Source organism: Bufo bufo, chromosome 2 (genome assembly GCF_905171765.1).
Source record: "Bufo bufo chromosome 2, aBufBuf1.1, whole genome shotgun sequence".
Taxonomy (NCBI): domain Eukaryota; kingdom Metazoa; phylum Chordata; class Amphibia; order Anura; family Bufonidae; genus Bufo; species Bufo bufo.
In genome coordinates, this window is record NC_053390.1 from 779,005,385 (window position 1) to 779,031,340 (window position 25,956).

The window sequence follows — 25,956 nt, forward strand, 5'->3', positions numbered from 1 at the left end:
CCTCTCCCTTTCTCCAATATGGTCAAAAGAGAACAACCCAAGTCGAATTGTTAATTAAAATAAATTCAAACAAGCGAACAAAACCTAAAATAAAAAAAAGTATTTAATTATACAATTCCAAGCATGTCAGTGCTAGTTCTAAATCAATGTAAAATTATAAGAGCCTGCTTATTTACATTTTACTTAGAGCACGCATTCTAGCAATGCATCATGGCTACAATAAGGTCTCATATAAAAAAAATACTGTTGCAGTCCTACAAGCCCCGAATTTGCGGAAAAAAAAGCTGATTTACACAATGTTTTTAGAGAGTTTCCAAAAACAAGAGGTATATTTCGTACAGTCTAAAAAAAGTTTTGGTTTTTCGTCAGAGTATGGCACCTCTGAAGAGAGGAGTTGTTAGTAGTTTAAACAATGCAGCTCTGGAGAGTATCAATGTCGTGCTGGACTTATCAAATGGATCGATCCAAGGGATTGTAAACATCTCCTAAAAAGTTCATGTCTTGTACAAGGTAAAAGTTCAAAGAGCTAGTGATTGGAGTAGAAGGGGAGGAAAAAGCTGCCAGAAGAAGTCTATCCAATGAATCCATGCATCAGTCTTAAACCTTTCCTAGGCTGGCTTCATTTGCTTTCAGTACTGCCACCGCATCCTTCACAGCATGGTAGATCACATTCTTCACCTGCAGGGAGAACACAGACGTCATTATACGTATCCGTCAGCCAAATTCTCACTACCAGTCCACCAGGTCACATGTAGGACTGAAATCTAGTAAATCAACCCAAAAAATCCTCGGCGCAAATTTTTTGCATCGAGGATTTGTTTGCGTCATGTGACCACGGAGCGGGAGTGAAGGGCTTGCTATTACTCACCACTCCGTGGTCATCCACAGGCCCGCACTGTACTGTATCCTGACACATCGTCAGGTCATAGTGTACGTAAGCGCACACTACGACCCGACGCTGTGTGATGTCAGAACGACAGTGCAACGTGCGGAGAAGATGGAGGAGCTATGGAGCGGCACCCCTACAGGAAAGGTAAGTACTGGTGCTCGGGACGTGGCACTAGTGGCCAAGCTGATTGCACCAAGAAGGAAGCTGATGAGTTTTATAAAGAAAAACGTTCTTTTAATTTCGTTTTTTGTTATTCGAGTACTCTATTAATTGTTGGATTAATCGATAGAATACTCAATTACAAAAATAGTTGATAGCTGCAGCCCTAGTCACATGTTTACAGGGGCTGGAGCAACCTTCTAAGACAGAGCCTCGCACACATTCACGCTCTTTAAAAGGGGTTGTGTCACTTCAGCAAATAACATTTATCATGTAGAAAAAGTAAATACAAGGCATTTTCTAATGTATTGTGATTGTCCATATTGCTTCCTTTGCTGGCTGCATTCATTTTTCCATCACATTATACACGTGTCTATGGGTTACGGTGCTGCAGCGGTAGCCGGGACAGAAGCTGCTGCGTAAGAGCTCCCGCTATCCCAGCCAACAGAGAGGCCGATACTTTTTCCTTTTTTGCCGGTTGGCCGTAACCCCAGGATACAAGAAGTGTATAATGCAATGGAAAAATGAATTCAGCCAACACAGGAAGCAATAAGGAGATTTCTGTATAACTTACCAGTAAAATCTCTTTCTCGCTCTTCATTGGGGGACACAGGAACCGTGGGTATAGCTATGTCCTCTAGGAGGCGTTTACACTAGTAAAAGCTGTTAGCTAATTCCCTGGCAGCTATACCCCCTCCAGCCTGGAGAGAGAGCTTCAGTTTGTGTACAAGCAGTAGGAGAAGCAAGCCAACCAAAGAGAAAACAAGTGGAAAACCAACTATGTCAAAGGACCCAACGGGGTCCAAACCAGCAACTGCCCAACAGTGGCAGGACAACAATACTGGGTGGGTGCTGTGTCCCCCAATGAAGAGCGAGAGAGATTTTACTGGTAAGTTATACAAAAATCTCCTTTTCTCGCCTATATTCATTGGGGGACACAGACCGTGGGACGTCCGAGATCAGGCCACAGGGAGGGAAAACCACAGACCCATGGAAGCAAGCGTCCCCGCAGGCATCTAAGAACTGTCGCCTGCAAGACCCACGGCCCACGCAGCGACCGTCGATGCATAAGTATGCACCTGGTAATTTCTTGTGAACATGTGTAAGGAGGACCGGAGCCACCTGACACAACTGTGCAGCCAAAGCGCGATTCCTCTTAGCCCGAGAAGCGCTCACCGCTTTGGGAGAGTGAGCCGTGACACCTAAGGGTGGAACCCTGCTCCGGGCACGGCATGCGTCAGCACATGCCGACCGAATCCAACGTGCAATTGCCCTTTGGAGGCCGCCAATCCCTAGCGAGGACCCACCGGAGAGAAAAGGGGATCTGTACGCCGAGAGGGACTGGAGGCTGGTAACAATAAGAAGAGCTCTGACAACGTCCAATAATGTAGCTCCCTTCCGTAGGGTGCGAAGGAAAGAGACAGTAAAGGAAGGACAATTCCTTCATTGATATGGAAGTCAGAGACCACCTTCGGGAGAAGAAGGAATGGGCCGGAGAACTGCTGTATCCTTGTGAAGAACCAGGAAGGGGATCTTGCAAGAGAGCACCCCCAATTTAGACACCCGCCTGATGGATGTGATAGCCACAAGAAAAAACTACCTTCTAAGACGGGAGCCGGAGTAAGAACTCCCGCATGGGCTCAAGTGGAGCAGACTGGAAGGCTGAGAGAACTATTACAGATCCCAAGGCTGTAAGGACGGTACAGAGGAACCGTATGTGCCCTTCCCAGAAGGAAGGTTCCCATGGGCACCAGGGAAACCAGAGTACGCTGGAAGCTGCCCCAGGACAGAAGCGCCAACACCTGACCCATCAAGGAACTAAGGGCTAAACCAAGGTCCAACCCTGAATGTAGAAGGATAGGGCCGTGGGCAGAGAAAAAACAGGAAGTGAGGCGATGTCCCGGCATTCACAGAAGCCCAGGAAGGACCTCCAGGTCCCACAATAGACCCTGGGCAACGCAGGCTTCCTGGCCTGAATCATAGTGCGGAAGACATCTGCTGAAACCCTTTCCACGTCAGAATGGTGGTCTTAATAGCCACGCCGTCACAGAAATGCTGATGTAAGACCGGACCCCGGAAAAGAAGGTCGTCTCTGAGTGGCAGTGACCAAGGGATGTCTCCAGGAAGGAGAACGAGGTCAGCATACCACGCGCGACGGGGTCAACTCGGAGCAACTAGTATTTATCGTAATGTCCTCCATCTGGATCCTCCGTAGAACCCTGGGAAGGAGGGGGAAGAAACACGTAAGTGAGTGAGAACTCCAGCCAAGAAGAATCAGGGCGTCCACGTCGCATGCTTCCGGAACTCTGGCTCTGGAGAGAAAGGTGGGAAGCTTTGTGTAGATAACGTTAGCACACCCGGATGAATGGAAGAGTCCCTGTAGAAGGAGGAATGTGGAGGGTGCCACAGCCCACCAGTCGGGACCGGATCGTACCTGGAATGGAAGGTCACCAAACTAATACCCTTTGCAAATGCAGATGAGGAAAGGTAGCAACGTAGGAACTACAAAGGCATGCAGGATGGCAATGAACCCTGAGCCAGAGGAGGAAAAGACAGGAGAAGAATAGGCTAGGTTTAAGCCCATTCCCCATCTGAGACCGGCGCTATATAAAAGTTGCCAAGGACTAAATGGCTGTGCAAAAACACCGCCTGAGGAGGAAGCCAGACAAGGGGAGCCACACTGTAGTGCTAGCCCCAAACCCCAGCAGAGGAGGGGGTCACCCGTAGAGGCCACCGAATTCAGTGCCAACAGAGAGTCTACCGCCTGATGAAAGAGCTGTGCAGTAAGAACCCAAGCATGTAGTAGTAAGCAACACCGCTCCCACAGTAGAAGCCAGTGCATAGGGGGAGGCCTGAGACTATCCGTAGAAGCCATGTATCATACTGTCCCAGTTAAGTAGAGCTAACCTAAAAACTCTACCTGGAAGAGCGCAGAACTTGCGCAACTGCCAAGCTAGCTCCAGGGTAGGACCCCTACCTGAGGGGGATGTCCCACTGGAGTGACCACGAACTCAAGCATTAGCGAAAAAGCTGCACCTGTGGAGTAGAACAAGTTGTAGGAGCTAAACTAGAGTGTCAGCATAACTACTTTCCCAGAGAATGGGGAATGGTGGATAGAGAATACAGAGTCCGTGAAACACTTGACTCGCTGGAACGTACTCACCATATATGTGCAATGGTGTACGCACTGCGTATCGATGCGGACAATATCATGACCGACTGGAACAATGAAGGCCCATGGAGATGGGGGGGGGGGGGGGGGGGGAGGGGTCTCTGGGACACATAAGTGATGCTAGGAACCCCCTGAGAAGACAGAGGATGTTATAATCATGCACGAAACCAGCACCAAAGGAAGGAATAGCCACAGTGTCCACTGGTGGCACCCATATAGCACTAGGGTAAGAATGCCGGGCACCTGCAAGAACCGACTGTTGTCACGCCCCCTTGGAAATAAGCGAAGGCACCTAGAGCCGTGGTGCCGCAGAATTGTAGCATCCGAAGATGTTTAGGTATTCCCCGCTATTGATCACTTGCGGAAGGAGGTAATGCAACAGACGCACGGTGATGTGCAACACTCCACCTACGAAAGGCTAGTGCGACAGTCGGAACCGTATTCAATGGTAGCGTAATTAGCTACCCAAGGAAGGTGGATGCATAGTGCATATGGAGAGTCCTGTACCCTGTGGGAGTGCACCTAAGTAAGGGGGTAATGCATACAGCACACAATGTAACAGTGACAATGTCAACGCGCCATGAATGGATATGCATATAGCAGGTCCCGAAACCCATGTCATTGTACTTAGTCCACCCATGGCAGGATAATGTATAAGACAGGTACTGTATCCTGAAATTCGGATTCATGTATACGGCGAGTCCTTGTCTGAGCGTGACCCAGGGAGGAAGGGTGGGGTTGCGAGGAAAAAAGATGCGCTGTGTTCCACTCATGCGTAGGTCTACTCCTCAGAATCTCGCCCCTGGCAGTTGTGGACTGCGCAGGTGGGGACTTATCAACCAAACTACCCAGGGGGTGGGATGGGATCTTGTAGAGGTCCATCTACCGGATTGCGCAGGCGGTGCAGTACCAACAAGCGACTTCGGAGATGGATTGCATAAGTGGGGAATTATCCCCCAAACGACCCGGGAGGGCGGATTAGGAAGGTCAGAGGTCCCTAATTGAATGGCGCCGGCGAAGAATTATCAACCAAACGATCCCAGAGGGTGGACTGGGAGTTCCACCGGACCCCTACTGGATTGCGCAGGTGGAGAATTATCAACCAAACGACCCGAAGGGCGGATTGGGAATTCCAGAGGTCCTCTATTGAATTTCGTAGGTAAAGAATTATCAACCAAACGACCCGGAGGGCGGATTGGGAATTTCTCAGCGGTCCATCACTAAATTGCGCAGGTGGAATTAGCAACCAAACGACCCGGAGGGTGGATTGGGAGTTCCAGAGGCTCTCCACTGTATTGTGGAGGTGGAGATTCATCAACGGCCACAGGGGATGGATTGGAATTCTTCAGAGGTCCATCACTAAATTGTGCAGGGAATTATCAACCAAACGGCTCGGAGGGCGGATTGGGAACTAAGAGGTGCTCCTTATCCGAGATAGAACACGGGCCCAGTGTGGTACCGCACAGACAGTCGGTAATGAGGGTGGCCGTATGGACACACATCTCATATTATATATATATATATATATATATATATATATATATATATATATATATATATATATATATATATATATATATATATATATTTTCTTCTTCTTTTAACTCAAATGACGGCCTCAAGCACAAGAGGCAGGAAAGGGTTAAATTCCTCCATCATGAGGAACATTGTACTGGGAGTGCCACGCCCCCTTAGAACTCTACTCCTCCCCAGATATGCCGGCCACGAAGGGTTAAGGTCATCTTCATAACTGGGAGCGGAGCTAGCAGGTTACTGGGGGAGAGCTGAGAAGGGCGCGGAGCGCACATCCCCTCCCCCAGGGGGACGAAGTGCGGCCCTCAGCAAGCCGCAGGGCGGAAATCCAAGGCCCCTGCGCACAGCCGATTAGTGCATCGGCCTGACCGCAGAGGGACCATGCACCGCAATATGAGCGCGCCTGGCAACGGACTGAGGCTCCACCCCGCGGACACCGGTGTGTCCGGGCAAAAAACATGTGCGGTACACGGCCGAGTTTCCTGCAAAGTTTAACCCTTTCCCGAGCGGCGCGCTCGGCGTCTGCTCCGGATCTCTGGTCATGGCAGTCCAACACAGGCAGACATTATCTGTCTGGCCGTGCGCTCGGACTCCCTGCTCACCGCTTTGTCATGGAAAAAGCCTGCCAGGGGTTCCACTGACATTAACCCCCTATGTGCCGCCCTGCTAGGCAATGAATAAAACCTGCCAGAGGGGGAAGAAGGGAATGGCTGCAGGGTGCTGGGCAATACTAAAGCCCTGTTTCTGCTGGGACTCGACCCACGACCTTCTGTATCAGAGGCAAGGCATTTAACCACACAGCTATAAGAGCTGGATTGCCTTGCTAACCTCTGCATTACTGCCACCAGGTAGGGAGGGAGGGGGCGACCCAGGAGGGACATACTTACCTAGTCCCGTGTACTCACCTCTCTTCTCTTTCCTGCCGCCATCTTCACCCCTCCTCTGGTCCAGCAGGGTCAACCCTTCAGCTACTGGCACCGTAGTGGCAGGACGCTGGAAAAGGGGGGCTTGGATGGGTGACCCCTTGGCTGGCGGGATGCAGGGGAGCGAGGCTGCCCTGGTCCACCTTGTCTTCTGTGGGGGAGGCAGCAGTGAGGATGACCGGCACTGGCGCAACTCAACCCCGGGAGAACAGGGAGGTGAGGCGTCCACTGTTTTCCCATCGGAAAAAGAAGGAAAAAAGGAGACTTTTGTATTACTTACCAGTAAAGTCTCTTTCTCGCTCTTCCTTGGGGGACACAGGAAACCATGGGTATAGCTCTGCTCCCTAGGAGGCGTGACACTAAGTGAAAGCTGTAAGCCCCTCCTCCATCAGCTATACCCTTCAGCCTGGAGAAGAGACTGCCAGTTGCGTGTCCAAGTAGTGAAAGATAACCACCAACCGGAAAAAGAACTGTCGAGCCCCAACGGGGGCAACCAAGCCGGAACCACAACTGTAACCCAAATGAAGGGCGGGTGCCGGGTCCCCCAAGGAAGAGCGAGAAAGAGACTTTACTGGTAAGTAATACAAAAGTCTCCTTTTCTCGCCCATATTCCTTGGGGGACACAGGAAACCATGGGACGTTCCAGAGCAGTCCCAGAAGGGAGGGACCAGAACAAACTAGACCAACACCAGAGGCATCAATCAACTGCCGCCTGCAACACCAGACGGCCTAAAGCAGCGTCAGCCGACGCATGAGTATGCACCCTGTAGAACTTGGTGAAGGTGTGCAAGGAGGACCAAGTGGCCGCCTTGCAAATCTGCTCCGTAGAAGCCCGATTCCTCTGAGCCCAGGAAGCCCCGACCGCTCTAGTGGAGTGAGCGGTAACACCAAGGGGCGGAACCTTGCCCTTGGCGAGATAAGCCTCAGTAACAGCCATCCTGACAAAACGGGCGATAGCAACTTTGGATGCCGCCATCCCTCTGCGCGACCCTTCCGGGACCACAAAGAGCGAGTCAGTATGCCTGAAAGAGCTGGTTACTTCCAGGTAAATCTTGAGCGCCCTGACAACGTCCAGGCGATGAAGCTTCCTCTCCCGCGGGTGGGAAGGGGAAGGACACAAAGAGGGGAGAACGATGTCCTCGTTCAGATGAAAGGCGGAGACCACCTTAGGAAGGAAGGAAGGGACCGGACGAAGAACCACCTTGTCCTGGTGGAACACTAGGAAAGGTTCCAGACAGGAGAGTGCAGCCAATTCGGACACCCTCCGAAGAGAGGTGACGGCTACAAGGAAAATAACCTTGCAGGACAGAAGTCGCAAGGAAACCGTCCGCAGAGGCTCGAAAGGAGAAGCTTGGAGCGCTGAGAGTACCAGGTTCAGGTCCCAGGGCGGTACTGGAGGGCGGTACGGGGGAACCGCGTGAGCCACGCCCTGAAGGAAGGTCTTGACAGGACCAAGGGGGGCCAGTGGGCGCTGAAACAAAATGGACAGCGCAGACACCTGACCCTTCAAAGAACTAAGGCCTAGACCTTGGGCCAGTCCGCTCTGCAGGAAGGACAAAACGGTGGGGAGAGAAAAGCGGAGCGGAGGAATCCCCAGATCGGCACAGAACCCCAAAAAGGTCCTCCAGGTCCTATAATAGATCCTAGAAGAGGACGGCTTACGGGCGCGGATCATGGTGCGGACGACGTCCGCAGAAAAACCCCTACGTGTCAGGACGGTGGTCTCAACAACCACGCCGTCAAACGTAGGGACCCTAAACGCGGGTGGAAGATCGGTCCCTGAGAGAGAAGATCTTCCCTGGCGGGCAGCGGCCAGGGCGCGTCTGCCAGGAGCAGCATGAGGTCGGCATACCAAGACCGGCGGGGCCAGTCCGGAGCGACCAGAATCACCGAGACGCCTTCCGCCGCGATCTTCCGAAGGACCTTGGGCAGGAGAGGGATGGGAGGGAATATGTATGGGCGCGCGAAGCCTCGCCAAGGAAGAACGAGGGCGTCGGCTCCGCAAGCTCCCGGATCCCTGGCCCTGGACAGATAGGCGGGGACCTTGTGATTGAATTTTGAGGCCATGAGGTCCACGTCCGGTATGCCCCAACGAAGGCAAATGGCCTCGAATACCTCCGGGTGAAGAGACCACTCGCCGGGGTCGACGGTGGTGCGACTGAGGAAGTCCGCCGCCCAATTGTCCACCCCTGGAATAAAAATTGCAGATAGGGCCGGGACGTGGGCTTCCGCCCAACGGAGAATGCTGGTGACCTCCCGCATTGCTGCAGCGCTGCGAGTGCCCCCCTGGTGGTTTATGTACGCCACAGCCGTGGCGTTGTCCGATTGTACACGAACTGGATGACCCTTCAGCAGATGAGTCCAGTGTCGTAGGGACAGAAGGGCCGCTCTCAGCTCCAGGACATTGATCGAGAGTTTGGACTCCGATGGAGACCAAATGCCCTGGACGGATCGGGGAGGAAACACGCCTCCCCAGCCCAAGAGACTGGCATCGGTTGTAACCACCAACCAGTTGAGTGGCAGAAAAGACCTGCCCAGAAGAGGGGACTGTAACCACCAGCGGAGAGATGACCGCACCGGAGGCGATAGATGGAAGGGATGATCCAGAGACTCCGGCGATTTGTCCCAGGAGGAGAGGATCGCCCGTTGGAGAGGGCGGGAGTGAAACTGCGCAAATGGGATCGCCTCGAAGCAGGCAACCATTTGCCCCAAGACCCGCATGCAGAAGCGGAAGGACGGTTGACGGTGGAGAAGGAGACCCCGAACCGCCCCACGGAGGATCAGACGTTTTTCCGAGGGAAGACGTACCTCCGCCGCTCCCGTGTCTAAAAGCATTCCCAGGAAGACTAGTTGTCTGGAGGGGGGAAGGGAGGACTTGGGGAAGTTGATGACCCAACCGAACCTCGCCAGAGTCTCTAGAGTGAGATCCACGCTGGCAACCGCTTGAGAAAGGGACGGAGCCTTGATGAGGATATCGTCCAAGTACGGTAGCAGAAAAACACCCCTGGAACGGAGTAAGGCCAAAACCGGGGCCAGGACCTTGGTGAACACCCGGGGGGCTGGCAACAGGAGGGACTCCATCCGAAACCGTCGAAGGAGGAGAAAACGGTTGAGCTTTTTGAGGTCCAAAATGGGCCGCACCGAATCTCCCTTCTTGGGAACTACAAAGAGGTTCGAGTAGAACCCTTGGAACCTTTCCTCTAGAGGAACGGGGGTAATTACCCCTCTGTCCAGTAAGGCTTGAACGGCCGCGGAGAACACAGCCGCGCTTTTCGGGTCCCGCGGCGGGCGGGAGCGAAAGAACCGATCTGGAGGGAAGGATGCAAATTCGATTTTGTATCCGGAGGACACAATTTCGAGGGCCCAGGCGTCGGAGACGTGAGCCATCCAGACGTCCCTGAAAAGGAGGAGCCGGCCCCCCACCCGGGTGGGTGGGGGCGCGCCTTCAGGCAGAGGACTGTTTTGCTGCGGGTGTGCGGGCAGCCTGCGGCTTGCGCCAGGAGGGCTGCGCCCGAAAAAACGGCTTCCTACGCTTATCCTGGGGAGGAGCCGAAGCGGCAGCTGTGGTGGGAGCCCCAGAGGCCCTGCGGGAGGACCAAAAACGAGACGCACCAGGGCGTCCGCGGGGGGCACCCCTGGCTTGGGGTTGAGGAAGATGGGTGCTTTTACCACCCGTGGCCTCCGAAATAAGTTCGTCTAAGCGGACCCCGAAAAGGCGGGAACCCGCAAATGGTAGCCCCGCCAAGGAACGTTTGGAGGCAGCGTCCGCTTTCCAAACCTTCAGCCAGAGCTCCCTCCTGACGGCAACTGCCAGGGCGGAGGAGCGTGCAATAAGGGCTCCCGCATCAAGGGAGGCCTCACAAACAAAATTCCCGGCCCGAATAATAAGCTGGGCCAAGGAACGTAGGTCCTGGATGGGGACGTCCGAGTCCAACTCCTGTTCCAGCTGCGCACCCCAAGCAGAGATTGCTTTCCCTGCCCAAGCAGAGGCAAAAACCGGTCTGAGAGCAGAACCGGAGGCAGCAAAAATGCCCTTGGAAAGGGTCTCCATGCGACGGTCCTCCGCTGACTGAAGAGAGGACCCGTCGGGAACAGGGATGGCCGTGTTCTTTGACAGCCGGGCCACAGGGGGGTCCACCTTGGGTGGGGAAGACCAGGTGGCCACGACATCGGCTGGAAAAGGATAGCAAATGTCCAGCTTCTTGGGGTTGACAAAACGGGCGTCCGGGCGAGCCCAAGCCTTAGACACCACGGAGGAGAAATCAGAGTGGATTGGAAAGACTTTTGAGGCCTGCCTGGGTCTGATAAAGGAGACGCTAGCTGCGTCAGAGCTAGGGGGGTCATCCTGCACCTTAAAGGTGTCACGAATATCAGAGATGAGTTGACCCATCGGCAGGGCCGAGTCCATTTCCAAATCTGAAACCGCCAATTCACCTTCAGAGAGCGAATCCCTTGGAGAGGAGAGGCCCGTCTGGGTGCGCACGCGTGGCGGGGAGAGTGAGGCCTCAGAGGAGGAGGCTCGCTCTACTCTAATACGCTTCTGAGAGTGCCTAGCTCGGGAGGGGTTACTAGGAGAGAGTGAACCCGCTGCAGCGGCAGAAGCAGTGGACCCAGAGGGCGCGACAGTCAGAGTGGCGTCCTGCGGGGTAGGTGGCCTGTCTATTAGGCGGCCCACGACATGAGTGAGGCTTTCCACGGCCTGGGACAGGGATCTAGCCCAGTCAGGCGGGTCAGAGGAAGCAGGGAGCGACACAGCGGGCGACTGAGGCTGCGGTGGAGCTCGGCATGCAGTACAGTGCGGATCAGACTGCCCCCGGGGAAAGGGTTCCCTACAAGCAGTACAGGCATGGTACCAAGGCTTGGCGGCTGCAGAAGGGTCTGACATGGTAGAAAAAAGATGTTGCACTTAAAGTGGGAGACCCCAAAGAAAAGGAACGGGGATAACACCCAAGCAACAGTACTGTGGCACGGAGGGGGTTAACAGTCCTACCAGACCCGGATGATGCAAGCGGCAGCGGTAAGGGGAACAGACTGAGGAGGCTGTGGAGGAGAGGCAGCAGCATGGAGATGAATGGCTTCAGGATCGCACGGCAGAGAGGATTCCACGCAGCACTGTGAGAAGTGGAGCCCGAAGAAACCGGAAGTAGCGGAGCACATGTAGGAAGCTCCGCCCCCCCTCTGCCGCGCTGAAGCAGAAGCAGAGCCGCGCGGCAAAATGATTTTAACCCCCAAGGTGATGAAGTGCCGGCCATGAAATGGCGCCGTTCACGCCAAGTAAGCGGCCCCCGCCGCGCCTGGATATGGCAGACGGCTTGCTTGCCTGCAGCCGTCCCCTGTAAGGCAGCGTCCCTGCCAAGGACTTGCCCAGATAAACTCCCCTCCAAACTATGCCCGGTAACTGTCCCGATATGCCCGGGGGGGGGGGGGGGTGGGAGGCGATGTAGCAGTGGCCATGTAGCAGTGGCCATGGGGGATGTAGCAGCGGCCATGGGGGATGTAGCAGCGGTGGGAGGGAGGAAGGGGAGGCTGGAGCAGCCACTCTCACCATACGCTGTCTTCGCCCTCAGTCCATCCAGCGGGGGTCGCCCCTTCAGCTCCTGGCACCGCAGTGGCAGGAAGCCGGGGGAGGGACTTGGCGTGCGGGCGACCCTGAGCTGGCGGGACGCAGGGGAGCGAGGCTGCCCTGGTCCACCTTGTCTTCTGTGGGGGAGGCGGCAGTGCGGAATTACCGGCACTGGCGCAACTCAACCCCGGGAGAAACAGAGGGGTCTAATGCGCCTCTGTTGTCCCTGTAGGTAGAAAAAAAAAAATCGAATTAAAAACAAATAACGCAAAAATAAAAAATCATAGGAAAACAACCCTGCATAAGCAGGGGGTGTCTTGCCTCCTTGGACACTAAGCAAAAACTGGCAGTCTCTTCTCCAGGCTGAAGGGTATAGTTGATGGAGGAGGGGCTTACAGCTTTCACTTAGTGTCACGCCTCCTAGGGAGCAGAGCTATACCCATGGTTTCCTGTGTCCCCCAAGGAATATGGGCGAGAAAATAAAACTAAAATAAAAAATCTTCAGGAGATCCCTGCAGAGCAGGGAGGTCTTGCCTCCTATTGACACTAGAAAAAACTGAAGCTCTCTCTCCAGGCTGGAGGCGGTATAGCTGCCAGGGGAGGAGCTAACAGCTTTTACTAGTGTCAACGCCTCCTAGAGGACATAGCTATACCCACGGTTCCTGTGTCCCCCAATGAATATGGGCGAGAAAAGTGGTTGCCGAGAACCAACATCACAATCATTGCAGACTGGGGCCTGGAAAAGAGTCCCGGCCACCTGAGAAGAGTCATGGTTATTCATGAATTCCTGCTCTCCTGCCCACCTGCTGAATCTTCTACCTAGTTTTCTCCCTTTCTCTCTAGGAGAGAACTGCCAATCATCAGCAGATGGACAGAAAGAGCAGGAGATTAGGAATAACCATGACCCTTCTCAGGAAGATCGGACTCTTTTCAATGCCTGGGCTGCAATGATTATGATGCTGGTTCTCGGCAACTGCTTACTTTTAGCTCATGAGTGACACACCACAAATCAGAATTTCTGTCACTATTTTCTGATGCCCTCAGTGAGGTTAGCATAAAGTTGATGACAGGTTCCCTTTATTATTGCTGGTATGCATGAGCTCTTAAAAGGGGTTGTCCTGCAGCAGGGCAGGAGACCGAGCCCATGCCCGGAGGAAGTAAACTAGCCACGGACCGGAAGATCCACACGCAGGAGCCAGTGCACAGGACCAGAGCGGCATGGGGCAGCTAAAGCTAAGTCTATCTTTCAATAGCAAAGGCAAGCTGCGGGCACGTTTTTTTTTTATTCCCAGACAACCCCTTTATTTTTACATCCAGTTTTAAAGGAAAAGTGATCATAAGATGGACATTTATTTCTCAGTGCCCTGGAAATCACACCATCTATCATAACTCTGCACAGCGGATAGGTACCTGAAGCTTGTCCTCGTGATTTGTGTGCGTATGGGAGAGATAGCGGAATTCCTGAGTCAGACAGAAGCAGTGCTTCACGTGTTCCGGAGAAACAAAGTCCTCGGCAACTTTTATGCAGCTGTACAAGTTGTGAACCTGAGAAGATCAGAGAAGGTATTAGAACAAGCACACATCAGCATCAAGCATGTCAGTGTAACAATAGGCGTGAGGGGGAAGAAAGGATGCTACATTCTAAGCATTTAGAGGACCCATACCTGATGGGGGGCTCCGGCTGGAATGAAGACAGCATCTCCCAAGAATTGTACAATGGCCCATCCCTGAACCCCATGTTCTTGGAGGAGCCTCTTCCTTAACGTACTATCCAGGTACCAACTCTGATCATGAATTGGATCATGATCTGGAGGGTTCTCTTGGCCTTGTTCTTCTGCCACCTAATGAAGACAAAAGAACAAAAAACAATGGGCATTCATTCATCTGGGTCAAGTTCACAAACCGGATCAGTCACTAGTATCACAGGCAATAATGCCATTTACGGCTGATAATCTTTAGTCTAATTAAAGGGGTTTTCTGAGATTTTGAAACTGATGACCTATCCTCAGTATATGATAGTGGGGGTCCGAAGCCTAAGACCCACACCGATCAGCTGTTTGAGAAGGCACCAGCGCTCGTGAGCTCCGCTGCCTTCCAAGAACAGCGCCGTACACTGTATAACGGCTATGCTTGGTGTGGTGCTCGGCCCCACTGAAGTGAATGGAGCCACTATACAATATATGGCGCTGTGCTGGGAAGCATATAAATCAGACATGTGAAAAAATGTATGGAAGGAAGTTTTGTTCAGGGGAATGACAAAACACCAGGAAAAATATAAATAAAGCTAGGCAAAAAACCCTTGTTTGCTCTGTATTACATATTTCCCATAGACTTTTCAGCTAACATCAGTTTTTTAACAAGTAAAAAAAAAAAAAATTACCCACGTGTGTTCTTACCCTCTAAGTCTGTGATGGAAAAACTCCAGCTGTGGTAAAACTACAACTCCCAAGATGTACACTTGCTTGGCTGTTCTCAGAACTCCAAAGAAATGACTGGAACACACTGGGAGTCATAGTTTCACAACTGGAGCGCCAGAGGTTAGTCATCACTGCTCTAGTCATCACTGCCGTTCCACACGAGCACATGGAAATCAGTGCTTATTCAGCCTCTAGAATACACACAGATTAGAGATGATAAACCCTCCAGACTGTCATCAGTACTTCATCTGGATTTACATGCGGATTCCCTCCTTCCTGCATCTTTGATGCACTCCCATAGACTAGAATATGCATATTTGGAAGCAATACGCACAAAACTAGGGATCGCCCTATTCTTTAAAGGCAACCTGTCACCGGGATTTTGTGTATAGAGCTGAGGACATGGGTTGCTAGATGGCCGCTAAAACATCCACAATACCCAGTCCCCATAGCTCTGTGTGCTTTTATTGTGTAAAAAACCCGATTTGATACATATGCAAATTAACCTGAGATGAGTCCTGTCTCTGAGATGAGTCCAGCGTGAAGGAGCCCAGCACCGCCCTCCTCAGAATCTCCTCCTTGCTCCCCGACGTCAGAAAGCTAGAGCGCCGTAATCTCGCGATGCGCGAGCTAGCTCTAATACTAGCAGCAGATTTACGGTACATAAAATCCGATGATATATGGATTCCAAATACGCTTGTGTGAAAGAGGCTTTACAGTGATCTGACAGGGGTCTGGTGGCTCACAGGTCCCCAGCAGTCATCGCAATGTTTGATCAGATGAGTAAGTCAACATTCACCAGAACATGTCTATCCCAAATTGCTACTAGTTCTAATAAATTAAAAACATGTTATTTACAAGTGGCCTGGCATAATTGGGTAATGTGGTCAAATAAGTAGACTATTATAGATATAATCAACATTTTTGGGGAATTTCGTGATTTTCAGTTGTAGACAAATCATGTAGAAACATTAATACTAATGTATTGTGACTGTACATATTGCCTCCTTGGTTTATTTTGCCATCACATTATACACGGCCCGTTTTCAGGAGTTATGGCCACCACTGCAGTGCAGACATGAGGTGGCCAGGACGTGGACTGCTGTATGTGTGCCTATGTGCGCTCCAACCAGACAGGCTGGTGCCTTTTCCTATAGTGTGCAAGCACGGCCACCGCTGCTGGACTGCAGGGTGGTCGTAACCCCTGGATATTAGCAGTGTATAACGTGATGAAAAAATTAATCCAGGCAGCAAAGGAGGCAATATGGATAATAACAATGCATTAGTGCCTTGTATTAACTTTCTATACATGATAAATGCCATTTGCTAAAGTGAGACAACCCCTTTAAGAGTCATGTTGGGCACAATGCTGCCCTCCCAACAGAAAGTGAACTTATTAGATCATGAATGTTAACTAATTCAGAGTTTTGTTCTGCTTCTTGGGTTAACCCCTTTAAAGCCATTTCTCTCACTTTATTTAAATACCTTTTTCAAGAACTGCCGGATTTTCTCAGTGTCCTTTGCTGCATAGATATGCCACAAAGCTCCAGGCTTCTCCTGGAACTCCACAAATCTCTTAATGGTCAATTCGTCTGCATCTCCGTCCTGTATGGTCCTAAGCACTTCTGTAACAGAAACCCAGCAAAAGTGATTAACATCTCAAATTAGCAGCTACAAAAACAATGTCCTTCATGCGTGAACTAAACAGGAACCCTACCTTGCTCCTGATCACCCCCATCCTTTGGGATTCCTACATAGACCATCACATTAGTCGCATCAGACACATCCAGGTGGAGGTTGGTTGTTCCATATTTCCGATCCTCTGGAGTAATTAAACCTAAATTAAATGTAAAAAAAAAATAAAACAAATATGGTGTCAGAGCTTTTTACCAAGATAGTTTTAACCAAATTGCTCAGATATCACATATGCAGGAACCATCTGTACGGACCATAAATATCAAATTCTAATGACGTCTTACCATACGCATTGTACATTTTAGGCCCCAAGTCAGGACGAACGAAGTAAGGAGGAAGCCGAGCGGCGAGATTTAGCTTGCCTTCTCTCTTTGTGTATTCGGGCAGTGGAATATTGTTCATTAAATCATCAAACCTGTGGGAGGAGAATCATAAGGTTACTACATGCGGACCATCTATGATCTACAGTACAACATCGTGGAAAGCATTTCTCACACATAAATGTAGTGAAATGTGAGGAACAGGACGTAGAGGACGTACCGCGATAGCATCATATCTCTGAAGTCTTCACCAGGAGGCCAGTCCTTCAATTTCAGCACCATTGGTTCTCCAGCATCATTTTTAAGACGTCCTGTAACAGAAGGAGACGTATCTTACAGACACAGTAAACCTCAAGACTAAACCTGACAGAACCACAGATTTTAATCAGCCCCGTGGCTTTTAAAGGGAATCTGTCACCAGCGATCCCCCTACCCAGCCTTTTGCACAGACACGTAGTTGTGGTTCCCCTGATTAAAATGCTGTTTTTATTTTGTTGATCCAAGGCTCTGTTATGACACTTTATCTTAATATGCAAATGAGGCCTTTGGTGCAATGAGTGCGTCACCATTGCTCTTGTTGTACCCATCTTCGCCCCTCTCATGCTGCTTTGCCACTGTCTGGCCCTCCATCAGGATCTGGCCGCAGAAAGGAGTGGAGCTTGGGCGCAATAAGAGCAATGGTGACGCCTGCATTGCACTAAAGCTCTAATTTGTATATTTTAAAAAAGTATAACTCGGGAGCTTTAGATCAACAAAAGAAAAATAGCGTTTTAATCAGGTGAACCACAGCTAGGTGTCTGTGCAAACAGCTGAGGTCGCTGGTGACAGATTCATTTAAATCCGTCACGTATCTGGAGATGCTCAGCAGAATAGATTTTTCAATAATATATATTTTTCTGCACTTCCTGCTGGAAATCCCTTTAAAAACATTTACTGTCAGATACTTTCTAGCCTTAAAGGGGTGATCCGGCCTTTGTGACTATAGACTACGGGTGATGTGTTCTCTGTGACTACAAAATGGATCACCTATCCTTAGGATAAGCCATAAATATCAGATCTCCGAGACCCCGGACGATCAGCTTACTCAAGTAACCACAGCACTCCAGAACGCGCTACGTCCTCTTCCTTTATCCGGCAGTACATTTATTTACCAGTGCCTATGCACATTCTATAGCTCAGTCTCGTTCAAGTAAATGGTACCGAGATGCAGTAGCGGGCACAACCAAACATGCATAGCTGTGCCTGGTAACCACTGAAGGGACAAGGTGCCCGGTCGGCTGATCCGCAAGTGTCAGAAGTCCTTTACCGATGTACTATTGAGGGCCTATTAAAAAGTCATCAATTTTGTAGTACTGGAAAACAACTTAAAAAAAAATATGAAAGTGTCAGCTCTCCTGCCATCTTCTAAGGATCGACTTTCATTCCAGAAACAGCGCAATATCTGTGCAAAGGCAGAATCTGCCTCATTCACCAGAACAGGGTTTTAACGGTAATACAAGACACAGCACATGGACAAACATGGTTCCAGTTCTGGGGAAAAGATGTCTAGAGTTATGGGTTGTCCAGGATTAGAAAACATGGCCCCTTACATCCAAAACAAGTGCCACATCTATGATACTTATTTTCATAATACCAGACACAACCCATGGACACCTGTGGTATTGTTTCTGGCGCAAAGCAGCCATGTTTGCCTACACCTGGACAACCCCTTTAAATTTGCACTTCAGATTCTTGTAAAAAGTGAACAGATCAAATGATATTTACTTGATATATGTTCAAAGCCGTCCCAGAATTCTCCAACAGTGGCTCCTGTGATGATATCGTTCGTCCTACAGTTCACCAAGTCAACTTCTTGCTCCCCAAACTCATCCCTGAAGGATTCGGGTCTCCACAGGTCCGAATTCAATTTATGGTGCACTCCAGATACCATGACAGGCTGGAAGACAGAAATTATATGATGAACACGTAAATCGGAAACCAAAGCAGCACCAGATCTTCTGGTGACTAAGAATCGCAGACAATGGACCAGAAGCAATAAAAGCACTGGCCAGAGTAAAGAGAGCAAGAGCGCTGATTTACTCTAATATCGCTTACCTGTCCTTGTTTCCAACATTCACGGAAGACGTTCCAGTTGCTCTTATTGGTAGGATCTTGCAGACAAAGCAACCTATTGTCACAGAGCCAGTAGTGTGGCGTATTGAATCCCATCAGACAGGGCTGAACAGCAAGGCCTTGTGGCCTCTTTACTGGGTCAGTCATAGGCTTGGTTTGAACCAAAGATGCAAATATGTCATCGAGCAGTTTAGGTGTGCTCTTCTCACCACCACCCTCAGGCTGCAAACAAAAGCACACACAAAAAAAGCTTTTTAATATTCTCTACATTGAAGGATCGTTGTCCCTTGTTCTTTTTTGTCGAATACATACATATAAATGAAAGGTATAACAAATTTGTTAGTAAAAAAACTAAAAATATATTTATGAAAATATTAGTTATGTTCAATCACGTGCATGTTTGAATGGCACGTCATTGATTTCGGAAGAAACATCATGCAAACTAGCTCTCCTCCAGATGGAAGGAAACTCTCTCCAGTACCACCCATGGGTAGCTACCCTGCAAGCCTATGTGCGACTCATTAACCCCTTCTACCCTAGAGCTGTTTTCACCTTCCTGCCCAGGCCTATTTTTGCAAATCTGACCTGTGTCACTTTATGTGTTAATACCTTTGGCATGGATTTACTGATCTAACAGATTCTGAGATTGTTTTCTCATGACACGTTGTACTTTATGTAAGTGATAAATTTGAGTCAATATATATATTTTTCCTTTATTTGGGAAAAACATAAAAATTTACAGAAAATTCTGAAAAATTCACTATCTTTGAAATTTTCTACATTTAAGACAGATAGACACCCCTAATAAAATAGTTAATCATCATTCCCCATATGTCTACTTTATGTTGGCATCATTTTGGAAATGTCTTTTTTTAGGATGTCAGATGGCTTTGAAATTTAGATGCAAATTTTAGATTTTCCAGAAATTTTACAAAACTAATTTTTTTAAAGAACAAATTCAGTTATTAAGTCACTTAGGTCGAAATTTTTTCACTTTCACATGGGAGAACTGGAGAAAATGCACCGCCTAATTTATTGCCCATTTTCTACTGATTACGGAAATACCCTAATATGTGCTTGTATACTGCTATATGGGCGTACCACAGGGGTCAGAAGGAAAGGAGCACCAAATAGCTTCTGGAAGGCAGCTTTCTCCTGAATAATTGACAGGCACCATCTCGTAATTGAACACACCCTGATGTACCCCTAGAGTCGAAACCCCCAAAAAGTGACCCCATTCTGGAAACTACACACCTTTAAAAGCACTTGGCTGTGAAAACGAAAATTCAGGGGGTTGTATTCGGGAATCTTTCCCTTCATAAACTCAGAACCCGTAGATTTACTCGGAGGTACTGGTACTCTCGCACAGCTTGTACATTTTAATTCTGTACCGTGCCCCCCAAAAACGTCATTATGCCGGCTGCATTTACTGGGGTCCAACCTAGGGGTCTTGCATATGAGGATGTCGGGTTTTGAGCAATAAACTGCTGGGCATATAAATTGTTTGGGTCACCATCAAATTTATGAAATCGTCAGAGAAAAAGATTTAGAATTTTTTTTATTTCTGTGAAGCCCGGGCAGTCAATCTGGATTCCAGAGTTTCCCACAAACTCTGGAATTTGAGGCTCATAATCCTCAGGCGGTGTGGTCCATAGGAGATCTCCTGGGGCGTCTCCTTGAGGGTTCCTCATCACCGGATGATGGTGAAAGAGTAGAGGAATGTGGCATCCTCTTCTTCCTCACTTGCAGACTCCGTTTCAGAGGCAAAGAAGGCATATGCCTCTTCAATGGAGTACATTCTCTGGGATGCATGGGACATTTTTATTTGTGTTTGTAAAGTGAAAAGTATCAGGGGGTGTATGTAGTGATTTTACACGCGAGGGGGCTTGTAATGAATTTAGTCTTCACTAACAGGCCAATCGTAGCGATCGGAGTGGAAAAACTCCTGCTCGCCCTCAGCTAAGATGGCTGCCTGCCGATTAGGGCAGCCATCTTATTCCGGTCACCGCGCGATGCAGCGCGGTAACCGGAGTTAACCATGACGTAATATTATGTCAAGACACGGGAAGGCAGGAGTACAACTTCCACCATGGGCCCCTAATTCACCTATGCTGACCATTCATGTTCTCTCAAACTAAACATAGTAAATAAAAAGAAAAAATAATTTAAATTTTTTTTTAAAAAACACAATTTTTTTTTTATATTTCCTGGAAACGGATCCACAATTGCGGATGACATATTGATGCATTCCGCATGTCATCCACATTTTTGCGGACCCACCGACTACAAAAGGGACCACGAACCTCATTTTGCGGACTATAGTAAGACAAGCTCTATTTTTTTTTTTTGCGGATCCGCAGAATAGAACGGATGAGTACTGTCTGCATTTTTTGCCGGGCCATTGAAATGAATGCAGATTACAAAATACTGACTTGTGAATAGACCCTAAAAGAGAGCATTATGAGGAACACAACTTCCAACACAACACATCTTGTATGTGTCTCTATGCCGTGACCTCGAGCAGACACTCAACTTCAGAACTATTAGGACACCGCATCACATCAAAGGTCGGTTTGTGACCACAGTAACGAACTGTAATTTTTATTGGTACCATTTTTGTGGTATGTACAACTTTTTGATCCGTGGGGAGACCTAATCTGTTTATTTTTGTATGTAAAATGGAGAAAGGCGGCGATTTAAACTTTTAATATAAGGAGATTTTTTGTGAAACTCACCTGTAAAATCTTTTTCTCGTCTTTTCCATTGGGGGACACAGACCATGGGTATAGCTTAGAGATATTAGTAGGAGGGACACTATGCAAATACAAAAGAGCTCCTCCTCCTTGGGCTATACCCCCCGACTCCACCAGGAGAAGCTCAGGCGTTGCACAAGCAGTAGGAGAAGGAGCAAGAAAAAAAATTATGGAAACCATCGGACCAAGCCATAAGGTCCAACCATAAACAGAAACTGAATTGAAGACCCCTCCTGCAACAGGCAGAATGGGTGGGAGCTGTGTCCCCCAATGGAAAAGACGAGAAAAAGATTTTACAGGTGAGTTTCACAAAAAATCTCCTTTTCTCGTACTTTTTTCCATTGGGGGACACAGACCATGGGACGTCCTAAAGCAGTCCATGGGGTGAGAAAAAATATCAGCACCGCCAGGAGGAACGTCCAACGGTCAAACAGGAACCACAGCCTGCAAAACCCTGCGGCCAAAGACCGCATCAGCCGAAGCCAGTGAATGCAACTGATAAAACTTTGTAAAGGTATGTAAGGACGACCAGGTGGCCGCCTTACACAGCTGAGACGCAGAGGCACGATTGTGTCTTGCCCAGGAAGCCCCCACCGCCCTAGTGGAGTGAGCGGTAATCCTAGCCGGGGGAACTCTACCACAAGCGCGATAAGCCGCGGAAATAGCCGAGCGGATCCAGCGCGCCATGAACGGCGGACGGAAGCAGTAGCCGCGAGATACACCTTCAGGGCCCGTACGACATCCAGGGAATGCAGAGTGCGTTCCTTGGGGTTAGCCGGAGAAGGGCAAAAGGAAGGCAGGACAAGATCCTCCTTAAGGTGGAAGGGAGAGACCACCTTGGGCAAAAAGGAGGGGACCGGACGGAGCACAACCTTATCCTGGTGGAAAACCAGAAAAGGCTCCCGACAGGAAAGAGCGGCCAGCTCCGACACCAGTCTGATTTAAAAGCTTGTGATGGGATTTGAACTCACAGCTTCTGCATAATAGCCCAGAACTTTAATCACTACACTATGTAGCTGTATTAGAAGTTATGGCCACAAGGAAGACCACTTTCCAGGTGAGAACAGTCAGAGAGACCTCCCTCAAAGGCTCGAAGGGGGACGACTGCAGAGCGCGCAGGACCAAATTGAGATCCCAAGGAGACAAAGGGGGAACATACGGGAGAACCGAATGTGCCACCCCCTGAAGAAAGGTCTTCACTGGATCCATAAGAGCAAGGGACCTCTGAAAAAAAAGACGGCCAGCGCCGAAACCTGACCTTTCAGGGAACCAAGCGACAGTCCCTTCTCAAGCCCGGACTGAAGAAAAGACAGTACCATCAGGATGGAAAAGCGAAGGGGAGGGAACCCCGAACTCTCACAAAAGGACAGGAAGGCCTTCCAGGTACGATAGTAAATCCGGGAGGAAGAAGACTTCCTCGCTCTGATCATGGTCCTAATCACTGAATCCGAGAACCCCCTGTTCTTCAGGATGGCGGTTTCAACAGCCACGCCGTTAAACGAAGAGACAGTAAATTCTGGTGGAAGAGCGGGCCCTGAGACAGTAGGTCCTGTCTGTCGGGAAGAGGCCATGGGGCGTCCGCCAGCATCCGAAAACCACGCGCGGCGAGGCCACTCTGGGGCCATGAGAACGGTCGGGATCCCTTCCGTCTCGATCTTGCGTAGAACCTTTGGTAGGAGAGGAAAACATAGAGGAGGCTGAAGTCCTGCCACGGAGACACCTGCGCATCCATAAGTATGCCTTCGGACCTCGGGCGCGAGCCAGGAACACTGGGAGCTTGTTGTTGAACCTGGACGCCATTAAGTCCACATCCAGACGGCCCCATCTGTGGCAGATTTCTTCGAACACTTCTGGATGCAGAGACCACTCGCCTGGATCCACCTTGTTGCGGCTTAGAAAGTCCGCTGTCCAGTTGTCCACTCCTGGAATGTAAACTGCTGACAACACTGGAACGTGCGTCTCCGCCCACGTCAGAATTCTCGTCACCTCCTGCATAACCAACCGGCTGCGGGTCCCGCCCTGATGGTTGATGTAGGCCACGGCCGTGGCATTGTCCGATTGAATCCTCACTGGGAGGCCCGCAAGGAGAGGGGTCCAATGGGAGGGAGAGAGAGAGAGCGGAAAAATCGCCCTCAGTTCCAGAATGTTGATTGGAAGGCGAGACTCTGCCGCCGACCAAATCCCTTGAATCGTGCGAGACTGGAGAACGCCGCCCCAACCCAGGAGGCCGGCATCGGTGGTGACGACCGTCCAGGAGAAAGGGAGAAAGGATCTCCCCGACCTCAGGTTCAATGGGGATAGCCACCAACGGAGAGCTGCCCGAACACGCTGAGACAAGCGGATGCGATCGTCTAGACCCCGAGAGGTTTTGTCCCAGAGGGAAAGGATCTCCTGTTGTAACAAGCGAGTGTGAAACTGGGCATATGGAACGGCTTCGAAAGAGGCCACCATAAGACCCAGGACCCGCATGCATTCCCGTATGGAGAGGAACTGGGATCGCAGTAGATTCGACACTGCCCCCTGGATCTGGGAGGACTTGGAGGGTGGCAGGAACACTCTGGCGGACAAGGTGTCCAAAACCATTCCCAGGAAGGGGAGCTTCTGGGATGGGAGCAGAGAGGACTTTGAAAAATTGATTATCCAGCCGAACTGTTCCAGAGTCTGAACAGTGAACCGGACACTGTCCTCGGCCTGCGGAAGCGAGGGGGCTTTTATCAGGATATCGTCCAGAAAGGGCAGCAAAGGAATGCCCCTGGTACGAAGAAGCGCCATGATCGGTGCCAGGATCTTGGTAAAGACCCGAGGGGCGGTTGCCAACCCGAAAGGAAGGGCGACAAACTGATAGTGACGAGCCCCAATGGCGAAGCGCAGGAATCGTTGGTGAGATTCTGCGATCGGAACATGCAGATAAGCGTCATGGATGTCCACGGACGCGAGGAACTCCCCTGGAAGAAAAGAAACAATAACGGAGCGGAGGGAGAAAAAACGTTCCGGTGGTCTGGACGCGAACTCTATCTTGTAACCAGACGTTACAATCTCTAGAGCCCATGCGTCCTGAACATGAGTCCAAACCTGCTGATAAGAAAGCAGGCGGCCCCCCACCACGAGGGGTGGGGGCGCCACTTCATGCAGAAGATTGCTTGGGAGCGGCAGGGCGGGTCGACTGTGTCCTCGGGCGCCAGGTAGGCTGGGGTTTGAAAGAGGGCTGCTTGCGGGAGTCCTGTGAGCCTCCTGCAGAGGAAGCAGGCGACGACTTGTTCGCAGAGAAGCGGCGAAAGGACTGGTACCGAGAACCGGAAGTCCTCGCCCGAAAGGGGCGCTTAGCCCTAGCCTGGGGAAGGTGAGTGCTCTTGCCCCCAGTAGCGGCAGAGATGAACTCATCCCGTTGAGCCCCAAAAAGTCTGGAACTTTTAAAGGGGAGGTACGCAAGGGAACGCTTGGAGGAAGCGTCAGCATCCCATACCTTCAACCAGACCTCCCTGCGTTGAATGACCGAGAGGGCCGAAATGCGGGCAAAAAGGGGACCAATGTCCATGGAAGCCTCACAGAGGAATTTGGAGGCCTGAGACATCTGGAGAACCAAATCCAGCGTGTCCGCCGACGCACCTTGGTCAGCCAGGTCCTGGTGATGGCGCTGCAGCCACATTGAGAGAGCTCTGGCCACCCATGCCGAGGCAAAGGCAGGTCGCAGGGACGTGCCTGCCAGTGAGAATATGGATTTTGCCAGAGAATCTAGGCGCCTGTCCACAGCGTCCTGCAGAGAGGAGCCGTCCAGGACAGGGAGGGCTGTGTTTTTAGCCAACCTGGCTACCGGGGGGTCCACCCTAGGGGGAGAAGACCACTTCTCCGCGCTGTCCGCCGGGAAAGGATAGAGAGTATCCATGCGTTTTGTGGCGGAAAACTTCTGATTAGGACGGTTCCATGCCATGAGAGCGGAAAATTCCTCATGGACCGGAAAGACAGCAGCCTCCGGTTTTTTGGGAGGAAAAAGGGCGAACTCCCTCCTAGTGGAAGGAGGAGAATCCCCTTGGAGATTAAAGGTGTCGCGGACAGCCGCTACTAGATCAGCCACCATGGTGGAGAGCTTTGGCGGAAGGTCCCGCTCCGTGACCTCGTCCGAGCCGGACAATTCCCCTTCAGACCTGCGCTCCCTAAGGGGGGGGGGGGGGGGGGGAGAGGAGTCTGAGCAACCTTCTAGCCGAGGGGGAGAAGCGGAGTCATCCGAGGAGGGATGCTGTCGCTCACGCTGCCTCTTAGTAGTCAGGCGTCCTCTGCAGGAACCACTGTGAGGGGACGGAGTGGTTGGCGCAGCAGGATTGGAAACGGACATATACGTTCTATGAAAGACATGGCTGCCTTGGCGAACAGGGCCAAATCAGCGGCCGCGCTGGACATGGCAGATGCCCAAGCGGGGGCCGCA

The 25,956-nt window shown here is 50.6% G+C and overlaps 1 protein-coding gene across 2 annotated transcripts in view; it reads right to left on the minus strand.

Moving 5' to 3' along the window:
- Positions 1–241: 241 nt before the first annotated feature.
- The window catches only part of LOC120990371 (lysine-specific demethylase 3A-A-like), a 66,082-nt gene continuing 40,367 nt past the window's right edge, over positions 242–25,956 (minus strand). For both annotated transcript variants that reach the window (XM_040419136.1, XM_040419137.1), the window contains 9 exons: positions 18,766–19,005; positions 18,436–18,607; positions 16,892–16,982; positions 16,636–16,766; positions 16,374–16,493; positions 16,142–16,281; positions 13,904–14,080; positions 13,650–13,784; positions 242–678 (listed from right to left, as the gene is read on the minus strand). In XM_040419136.1, the coding sequence (XP_040275070.1) occupies positions 598–678; positions 13,650–13,784; positions 13,904–14,080; positions 16,142–16,281; positions 16,374–16,493; positions 16,636–16,766; positions 16,892–16,982; positions 18,436–18,607; positions 18,766–19,005 (1,287 nt within the window). In that variant the 3' untranslated portion in view covers positions 242–597. The remainder of the gene's footprint in view (positions 679–13,649; positions 13,785–13,903; positions 14,081–16,141; positions 16,282–16,373; positions 16,494–16,635; positions 16,767–16,891; positions 16,983–18,435; positions 18,608–18,765; positions 19,006–25,956) is intronic.